Below are 10,684 nucleotides of genomic sequence, written 5' to 3' on the forward strand. Positions count from 1 at the left end.
AGGACATGGAAAGCCTCACTGAATGGGTAAAGTTTAATTCGTTCTGGAGCAAGAAGTTTTGTATTATCTACAGGCTGGTAACAGATTATGAAGAAGCCTGACAATGAGGTGGAAGGATTTAAATTGGAAGTGGTTAGGATTAGGATGGGAAAATACTTTAGAAAATACCTTTTGACCAGAGGAAAAAATAGATGAAAGTGCTTCTTGGGAAGTAAGCTCAAACAGTGTTCATGTAGAATGTGGAAATGGGATAATAGTTCTCTCCTCATAAAGAGACTGTTGGAGTGGTGGACACACCAGCCTGGCTTGCACTGGGGAGCAGTTGGGGTGAAGATTAGACCAACCATATAAAAAGGGCTTTTGATGTCTCTTTCTTACATAGTTTTTTTTTTTTTTTTTTTCATCTGCTCCCTCACCAAAGCTTGGGGCCTTGTCCTTGGAACTTCCCAGTCCTTGGGTCCTCTTGTATCTTCCACAGATGGGTGGATGTGCAGTAAATGTGGGCTATATTAAATGCAAGGAGACTTGAAAAGTCTTGGTGATGAGTGGTTATGGAGGAGGAAGAAGAAATTCTCTTCAAAGGTGTCTCTGATAAGGAAAATGATAGCTCTAATGAGCATGGTTTCAAGGTTAGTGGTAAGTGTAAACCGAGATTTGCAAGGCAGCCATTTGGGAATATAATTTTATGGCCCTGCCATTGATACAATGTCTAGTCATGTAAATAGAAAGTTCAGAGATTGCCATCCATGGAAAGTAGCAGGATGGGAGGTTGTGACTATCATTGAAATTTGGAATCATAGCTTAGGAAGGACTCCGTTGTATTCCAGTTTCTTATCTAATAAAGGAATTGCCTCTGTACCCTGACTACTAGAAGTGTAGCTTTCAGACCATCAGCACGGAGATCATGTGGGAGCATGGGAATTTGTGTAGATATTAAAGGAAGCACTGCCTATGTACTACTCTTGACTTGTACCTGCTGTTTCCTTACTTCTAGTGAAGGAGTGCTTATTAGCTCATAAGTTAACCCATTGTCTTTGGATACTTTTAACTGTAATAGTTTAGACCTCGACATGCTCTGGTTCTCAACACTGGCTACACATTGGAACACCTGGGAAGCTTTAAAAAATACTGATACCTCCACTGGATATTCCGTAGAAACACTAAAATGAAAAGACTGACAATACCAAGTGTCAGTAAAGTTGTGGAGCAATAGGAATTCCTATTGACTGCTGATGAAACTAAAAACACTACAGCCCACTTTGGAAAGCTGTTCGTTTCTTACAAAGTTGAACATATACAAGTTTATTATGTGCCCCAGCACTTCAACTCCTAGCTACTTATGCAAGGAAAATGAAATTATATGTCCATAGAAAAAGACTTGTCCGAGAATGTTCATAGCACCCTGAAGGGGGAGTAAAATATACCACACAACAACAGGCCTCTTTGGCATAAGGATCATTTGAAAAACAGCAGATAACGGCAAAGCTCAGAAAGTGAGGTAGAAGTTACTCTTTTGTAACCCAGGGCATGATCCTGGGTCAGGGGATGGAGTCCCACATTGGGCTCCATGCGAGGAGCCTGCTTCTCCCTCTGCCTATGTCTCTGCCTCTCTCTCTGTCTGTGTCTCATGAGTAAATAAAATCTTAAAAAAAAAAAAAAAGTTGCTCTTGTAAGAAACACATTGATAAGGAAGTCTCCATTTGTAAGAGTCTCTCTCTCTCTCTCTCTCTCTCTCTCTCTCTCTCTGCTAGAAGAGGAAGATTATCAAATATCTGGAGAAGGCAGCAACTTCAATCTGCACAGTAACTTGATCCTGTTGATTGTGCTTTCCAATACACTCTGTGCCACCCCCAGCCCCCTGCCTGCCATAACTGGCTCCCCTCCCCCAGCATCTTCTTTTGTCTTTAGCTGGAGATGGTATTGAAGGTGGTGGCTTGGGCCATTGCAGAGATTTACTCATTCTTCCTGTGTCTCTCCCATGTATACCAGAGGCATATATGTTATTAAACTTGCCTTCATCTTTCACCTATTAATCTGTTTTTATTACAGGGTGAGTGGTCTCAACCAAGAACACAGAAGGGTAGAGAGCAGTTTTCTCCCCCACAATCCTTCTTTATAACTCCAAACTGAAAACGACTCAGAAGTCCAACAATAGAATAATGACTTTTAAAAAATGAAGATATATACACACAAGGGCTTACCACTCAGTAAGAAAAAGAAACAAACTGCTAACATATGCTATATAATAGATGGGCGTTGAAAACATTATGTTACGTGAGAGCAACCAGACAAAAATGTATGTGTTATGTGATTCTATTCGTATGAAGTTCTAGAAGAGACAAAAATAATTCATGGTGGTAAAAATCAAAACACTGATTACTTTTAAGAGGTGGTGGGGTGACAGCTGATTGTATGGGGAGCTTGAGAGAACTTTACGGGGTGCCGGAAATGTTCTATATTGTGGTAAGGGGTTGGGTTACACAGGTCTATGCATTTGTCAAATAAATGATAGCAAAGATTTGTACATTTCATGGTATGTAATCTATAACTTAGTGAAAAAAAGAAAAAACAATTTTCAGTGCCTGTGTCCCACCCTGGATTCTGATTGAACTGATCTGGGCTGCACCGTGGGCATCAGGATCTTAAAATCCCCCCAGGTGATTTTAATGGGCAGCCATCTTTGAGCCCCGGATCTGAGGGGCTTTGGAGAGGCCAACACCTGGCCTGAGGGCAGGGGAAGAAAGCTGAGGGCACAGAGGAGGTGGGGAAAGAACAGGAAGACACTAAGAAAACCAAGGGAGGAGAGATTTCAAGGGAAGATTCAACACAGATGTACTGCAGAAATCAATCAGAATAAAAATGAAGGAAAAAGTCCCCTCTCAGAAGGTGATTTGAACAGAACTGTGGGGGAAAGAAAGCACATTACAGTATAAAGAAATTAGTAGTAAGCAAAAGAAAATACCAGGTTGAACATAAACTGGAGTGATTTTAGACATGAGGGCCTGTAAAAATCAAATCTGGCTTGCTTTTATCCTCACATGGGTGGCAAAAGAGTCTGATGAAATTCTGATGTCCTAATACTGTTCACTTGTCTGACCTTGATTCTTGAGGGACGTTCCCGTCCCCCCACCTTGGGGAAGCTTCAGCACAGAGAACTCCCTCTTTGGATAGTTTTAGGAGTTAACAAAAATTCAACCCAGTAAATTTGAAGATCTAATTGGCTTTATGAAGTGATTTGTGAATTGGCATCCCATCTAGCAAGTAGAGGGGGAGTTCCTAGTTGTACAGGATGGAAGATTTTTATAGGTGGGGGGGGGGAGGTAGGGCAGAAAGTTATTAACAACAGAAAGGAAAGGATTATTTCAGGCAAGATCACTTACCCTTAGGGAAAAAGCAGAGGATCTTATGCAAATATCCTCTGCTTTCTTTTGGGGAGGAAGGTGGAGGGGAGGAGAGGGAAGGAGCCGGCCCTTGTGAGAGATTACCTCATTGGTGCTGACCAGGAAATTCCTGCTGGACCATAAGACTACCATTTCTACGGGAGGTTGAAAGTGCATTTATTTGAAGTATTAAGACTCATGGTAAGTTGGCCTAAGTGGCTCCATTTGGGAGCTCTGGTTTTCTATTTAACACAGGGGAACTTTTAAATATGTTGCTGCCCATTATCTAAGCACTGAATGTCTTTGTTGTAAGACAGTTTTCCAACTCAGTCAATCCCATAGCAAGAACCCTTGGAAGAGAGTTACTATAAAGGTTCTGGAAGGTTTTATAACCAACTGGCCTATCGTTTCTAAATAACATTGTAAATATTGGCTTCTGTCAACCTTCAGCTTCATGCTCTTATATCATGTGTCAGAGTTCAGTATCATTTTACCCATAACCTTTTGGGAAATGACACAAAAATCTTGTCCGGCTTCTGTTTTGTGGTGAAAAACTCTCAAATTGAAACAAGAGCTAGAGAACTGCACATCACCAGGAAAAATAGGCATGGGAGCAAGAGCTTGGAGCTGTCAGGGAGCAAGAATTCATGTCTCCTCAAAGGTAGGACTAAGAATCAAATTGACCTGACGCCCATTAATAGGAGAAAACCAAATTCAGTAGGCATGCGTACAGGGAACGCACACAGACATGGAAATTCCAGAGACAAGCAAAATGAGCTCTACATGTCATTCTGAACTAAGGAGAAGCCGGTAGGGGGTCTGAGGCTAGAGGGGAAAGGCATGCACTTCACTGGGCCCTAAGAAGAGCAGAGGTGTGGTGACTAGATGTTTGCCCTGCCATGCACATGGGTCACTCAGATAAAACTTACCTCTGCTAATAACCCTTATTCTGGGAAAGATCCCCAATTTATATTCATTCTTCTGTGTGGTTAAGGGAGGGACAGAAGTTTCTCTTGAAGCCACAGGCTCTCAAGTGCTTTCAAATCAAAATATTATCCACGTGCCAAAGTGGCACATTTTGGGGGAGCCTGTCCTGAACCCCTTCAGAGCCATAAGCTTTTTGCTACTGTAGGGGTGTATAAGTTTTCCTTTCTTCCCTTCTAGGTTCTTTGGCTGGTCTCGTAATTAAATTGACATAAGACAGATCAACAGGAAAAAAACCAGAAGTTAAATAACACGTATACCTCTTACATACATGGGAGAGACTCAGAAAAACTCAGGAAGTCTTGGGAGTGGCCCAAGCTGCCATCTTCAAGACCATCTTTAGCTAAAGACAAAGATGTTGGGGATGGAGAGTCAGTTATGGGAAGCTGCCAGAAAAAGCACGGCCAACAAGGGTAAGCCGGTATAAGTCCTTACCTTCTCCACTGCTGAGTTTGTAGAGACTTAGTCATCTTTCTCTTCCTGGTATGGAGAGGGAGACACCGTTAGAAATGGAGATTTTCCTTATAAAGGTAAAGGTGTCTTATGCAAGGGTTACTTCCATTTGGCTTTCAGAGCTTCGCTGCCATCTTCTATTTATTACAAACAATCAGCCTAAATTAATACTTCTGCCAAAGAGACATATTTTGGGGGTGGCAAGTTTTGCTCTCCCACACTGCACTTGTCTCTTGGCTAATCCAGAGTCTCTTAAATTAGATGCAGGTGAAGAACCCTGAAGACCTCAAGGAGGATTTTCTGCAGAGGCCCCTTGGACCCCCCCCCCTCCATGAGGGAAATCTTACAGATACTTCTGGAGAGAAATCCTCCATGCTCATACCACTGTTCTTTCTGTGCACTGAGATTGATCTGGGTTCTCTAATGGGAAGAAGGTTCAGACAGTTCATAGATTATGAATTAGTCTTTCCAATTCAATGCTTAGTGTCAGAGAAACCGCTATCTGCTCATCAGTGTCCTCTCCTGAAGGCATCATCACAGCAAAGGCTACAGAAACATTTGGACAGACTGCGCCCTATCGAATATTTTTACCCGAGCCACATCGCTCTTGCTAGGACAGGTACCGCAGCAGGCGGTTCAGAGTAATGAGCTCTGTTTGATGTCCCTGAAGCTGATCTCCAACACACTAGTTATATTAGCAAGCTAGTGTGTCCAGAGACAGCAGAACAGAACAACAATAAGCAGACCTTAAAGAAATTTGCTTGCTTGACAGTGACAGATGAAGGTATTGCCACCTCTGGCAGAGTGATGAGCCTTGAAGCATATTAGCTTGAAAGCTTTGGCTTTTAGAAGTTTGTAAGGTGGGGTTTTCATAGAGGGAGGAGACATTTTGCTACTTAACATCCCAGATTTTCTGGTATGTTTCTGTCACCTTGCCCCTTGCTGTCCAACCCACTCTGCCTCCCTGTCCCTGACCCTGCAGCTGCGAGAGGAGCTTGGGAAATTTGCTCTATGGCCTATCTCTTATTTACTCAACAACCATAGCCTTTCAGTAAATAATAATATGCTCAAAATGCAGAAATATTTAAAGGGGATCTAAATATTGAAGACTTAGATGTTTTATGAATGAGAAAAAAGTGAGAAGGGAAAAGCCACTGGCTCAGAGCCGTAACTGAAAAATTTTAGATTTTACTGTATTTTTTTTTTTTTTCAAATGTGGAAAGGTAATTGCAGGTTATTTAGTGCCTAATGAGGTCTAATGCTGGTAGGAGGGCCAGCTTATTTGCAGACGATATTCATGGTTTTTGTTAGTTGGTATACTCTGGTCATTTATTGGATGCTACCTCCTAAAGGCAAAAAATAAGCGTGATCCTGTTTTTTTGGAATCTGAGTTATGGCAGAGATAGATACTTAGGGGGAAAAGTAACAGGGAGGATTGAAGTTAGATGACCTCAGGAAAGTCACGTACCTCTTGGTTTGTCATTCGATCATCTTCTTAAAAATATTTTTATTCCTCACTTTTGAGTCACAAGGACAGTAAGTGTTTCCTAATAGGAAGCAGTCCTTGGACTTCTAAAATCAACTATAAATCATACAAAGGGCATTTATTTTCAGATGTGTGAGTGGATTTCAATTAATGTTTGTTCATGGTCTAAGAGGTATCATTATAGAGGTATAAGAATTTTGATTAATTCTCATTTAGTAACATTTATCTTTGTTAGGTTTTCTCCTTGTTGTTGATTTCTGCATCACTGTTTTCCTGTAGCAGGGCAGCCTTTCTCCCTACCTAGTGCCTAAAATATGTACCATTTCCCCCATGGAGCTTTTCCTAATGACTGTAGCACAGAATTGCCTTCTCTTCCAAGCTGCTAGATGACTTAGAAATGCCCCTCTCCCTCGCCACCTCCCCCTGCCACCCCAGTGATTCTACTCCACGAATACTCATCTGTCTGAATGCTACCACTGTATGCTCTGCTATTTGGTGACAGCAGTCAGGTCTCCCTCTTGCTCCTATAGTTTCTGTTTCTACCACAGAGCTCACATAGATGCATCTGACCTGTTGTGTTAGGATTCCAGCTATCTGCTTGGAATTTTCTAATCCCATGGTGGTGTTAGTGAGGGATCATTTTCTTCTTCCCTGCAAGTTCCTAGGCAGGCTAAGACTTGAAGTGACAGATTAACAGGACAGCATCAAATTTAGTTTTATACATATGGGGAATCCACAGAGTCATGAAGCTCCAAAGATAGTGAGGTAACACGGGGCTCATGTGAGCTCAGGAGAAGGGGTAATGGTTTGGAGATACTGATGGGAGAAAGACCTTTAGCAGGAAGGTGAGAGGAGATGGTTGGAAAACAAAGGTTGCCCTGTTATGCAGTTAAGGTTCTTGGATAAAGAGGAATCTGGTTGAATAACTTGGTTTTCTTCTTCCTGCACAGAAAGCTCCACTGCACACGCAACTACATCCACATGAACTTGTTTGCCTCTTTCATCCTGAGAGCCCTGGCTGTGCTGGTGAAGGATGGCATCTTCTACAACTCTTACTCCAGGAGGCCCAACAGTGACAAAGAGTGGATGTCCTATGTGTCCGAGGTATGTCCCTCCCTACCATAGCCTCTCACTTGGCAGATCAGTACTGGGAATCTTGCGGTGGGAAGGTGGGGCTGGGAAGGGGAAGGGGGAGGAAAGGGGGTGTCAAAGGCCTTCTGGTTAGAGAGGCATCATTTGACTTTAAAACAAACTATCTTCTTTTTCAGGGTCACGGGGATCAAGTTCCGCATCAGGCTCTGTGCTCAGCTCCGAGTCTGCCCCTGCCCCTCTGCTCCTTCCCCACAACTTAGTGCTTAAAACAGAAATCATCCTTTGAGTCTGTGGCTCAGATCAAAGGTTGGCTGACTGATCTGGGCCGAGATCAGCTGAGTCATGGTTCTGCTAGTCTCTTCAGGGTTCACTTGTGCATCTGTGGCCAAAGCTGGGACTTGGTCAATCCAGACTGAGTTTGACTGATGGTGCTCTGATCTGCTTGTCTGTAGTTCTTTTCCTGGGGCCAGTGGAGTAGCTGGCCATGTTCTTGAGGGGGTTCAGGCCAGGCCACTCAGAATGCACCACTTTGGCAAATGGATTATTTTGAGCTCAAAACAACCAAGGCCCAGCAGACTCAGGAGGAGCTTTTTACTTCCGCCTTAACTGCCTATAAGAATTTCTATAGAGCGGTCTGTAGCAGGAAGAGAGCTATTACCAGAGATAACTTTTTATATCAGAAGGGCTTATCTGCATGGCGTGACAAACAATGGTTTATCAACCATTTGTTCTTGTCCTCTTTCTTTGAACTATCTTTCCAGACCTCTGTTCTCCTTTTCTTAGCTCAGGATGGTATATAAGCCTCAATTGCCTGAGTGCAGGGACATCTCCTGTCTTTGTGGGATCCCATACATACATAATTAAATTTGTTTTCCTCCTTTCAATCTGTCTCATTTCAATCTGGAAGGGAAGAAAGAAAAATTTTTCTCCCCCACACCTTTCTCTTGACAATGCAAAAGTTCAAGAGCAAACCTACTTCCCGAGTACTTTTCTAAGTGTCTCCTTGTGTCACCTCTGCCAACATCCTAATGTCAAAACAAATCAAATGCCTGAACCAAGACTCCAGTGGCAGGGCAATATTCTCCACCTCCTCATGGGAGGAACTGCAAAGTCACCTCCAATAGGCATGGATACAGGGAGGCGTGAAGGATTAGCATCACTGATTAAATCTACTAGAGTTGTCTTTTGTTTTTCACTCTATTCAAATGTATTTTTCATTTGTTTTTCTTAAGATGAATTCCAAATCTTGTTCCTAGAATCATTTTTGCCTTGGTAACCTTCCTTAAGGTAAGGGTTATTTATTTTTTTTTCCAAAACCTATGCCTTGTAAGTTGGCCTCCCAGAAAAGGAGATGGTCTGTAAACCTCTATGGAAATTAGTTATGATCTGCATATGACAATCGGTGCAAGTCAGCTGCAAGATTGGCTGAGATTCCTGCTCTTCCTCGTTCCTACCCACGCAAAGAGAATGGTAACTGCTTCCACAACGGTAATGGTTGATGTAGTGAATCCTGCTATTAGTTTGCTGTCATTTGGCTGGAACCACCAGCTTAGATCTCTGCACCTAACCCATCTATTGAAGATCCTGGTGCTTCTTCTAGTTACTGATGCTGAGCTGACATGATAGAGTTGGAGGCAAGGTTTGGTAAATCATAGTATTAGATTCTGGCTCTTGATTACATTTAGGTAGAGGCTGGGGCTTCCCTAATCAGGCTCAGAACTGACATCTAGCCCTGTTCGATTTCTGTGGGCTTCCCTATGATGAATGCACAATGGGGGACTTGCACATCTGCTACCGCTTCTTTCTTTTATTTTTTTCCAATGAGCACTGATAGGGCATAGGTACCTGGTGTCGGTATTGCTTGGCCGTTGGTACATTTACTTTGTGTTAAGACAAAACTCAGATAATTTTCTCTTTGGACTCTATTCTTGATCAATCAGTTGGTCCCTGTCAATACTGTGATTTGTGATAAGAAATATTTATTTGATCTTTATCTCTGTCCCCGGTTTAGAGCTTCTAAATCTCTTGTACTATCCTAAACCATAAGAGCAATGGAGGAATCTTCTGCTACAATATTTGATCTTTTGTCCTCAAATAATTCCAATTCCTGAAATAGCCCCAGGAAAATAAAGGTCAAAAGAGGGTCTTCTTATTCATTACAAGCCTCTTTGGATCTTACCCAAATTTGTGTCAATGATGTGACTTTTGGAAAGCCCCTAAGGATGGGAGGCTGGTTGCCAGGGGACCCAGCCATGTGAAGAGAGGACTGGAACTTTGAGTCTCCCCCATACCACCCTCCCCCGCCATACACAGAGGGGAGAGGGTTTGGAAGTTGAATCAGTCATCAGTGGCAAATGATTTACTCAATCATGTGTGTAAACTAAAATCTCCATAAAAGCCAAATAGACAGAGTCTGAAGAGTTTCTATGTGGGTAAACAAGAATGCTTTTATATGGTAGGAGGGTGGTAAACCTCAGTTTCCACGGGACAGAAGCTCCTGTGTTTGAGACCCTATGTATCTCTTCATCTGACTTTTTGTTCAGATCCTTTGTAATAAAAACTGGTAAGCTGGTACATAGACTAATTTCCTGAATTCTTTGAGCTGCTCTAGCAAATTAATCCAAGGCGGCTATCCTGGTTACCTCTGGTTTATAGCTCTGTGGTCAGAAGCACCTATATTTGTGATTGGTATCTGAAATGAAGGAGGGGGTGGGGGCATTCTTCTAAGACTGAACACCTGTGGGATTTGAAGTTCTTTCCACATAGATGGTTTTGGAATTGAGTTAAATTTTTGGACATGCAGCTGGTGTGGAAGATTTGCTTGATAATGTGGAGAAACCCACACATCTGGTGTCAGAAGTGCAGTTGTTTGGAGTATTGGGAGTAGAGGAGAGACACCAGGAGTGTGTTTTCACCTAATATTACCTAATCAGAACCCTAATTTTTTCAGTTTTATCGCCTAGAGTGACATCTTCCATGGTAATCAGAATCTGGAGTCCCTTCTATCAAAACTTTTTCTCACTTTTCTCATTCTCGAAGACCTCTTAAAATTTCATGTCTAACACAGAGCCTTCTATTAGTTAGTTTCTAGGTGATTCACAAAAGCAAAGATAAGACCTTAAGCAATAAAGCAGCACTTAATCTGAACCTAATGTCAACAATTCTTAGCTGTGTAGCTCTCTATTGTGATTGTTAAATACTAAAAGACAACGTATTAAGTGCATATCAATATTAATATTCCTCATTTTAAAAATGTAAACCTTTAGAGGAGATGGGCAGTGTGCGTGGC

General features: G+C 42.2%; 1 protein-coding gene across 1 annotated transcript; it reads left to right on the forward strand.

The window, feature by feature from the left end:
• The first annotated feature begins 2,055 nt into the window (after positions 1-2,055).
• LOC140596240 (glucagon-like peptide 2 receptor) lies at positions 2,056-8,965 on the forward strand. The gene is made up of 3 exons (XM_072744506.1): positions 2,056-4,777; positions 7,254-7,407; positions 7,572-8,965. The coding sequence occupies exons 1-3, from the start codon at positions 4,743-4,745 to the stop codon at positions 7,653-7,655; spliced, it is 273 nt and encodes a 90-aa protein (XP_072600607.1). The 5' UTR covers positions 2,056-4,742; the 3' UTR covers positions 7,656-8,965.
• Positions 8,966-10,684: the final 1,719 nt, after the last annotated feature.

This window comes from Vulpes vulpes, chromosome X (assembly GCF_048418805.1).
Source record: "Vulpes vulpes isolate BD-2025 chromosome X, VulVul3, whole genome shotgun sequence".
NCBI classification, from domain to species: Eukaryota; Metazoa; Chordata; class Mammalia; order Carnivora; family Canidae; genus Vulpes; species Vulpes vulpes.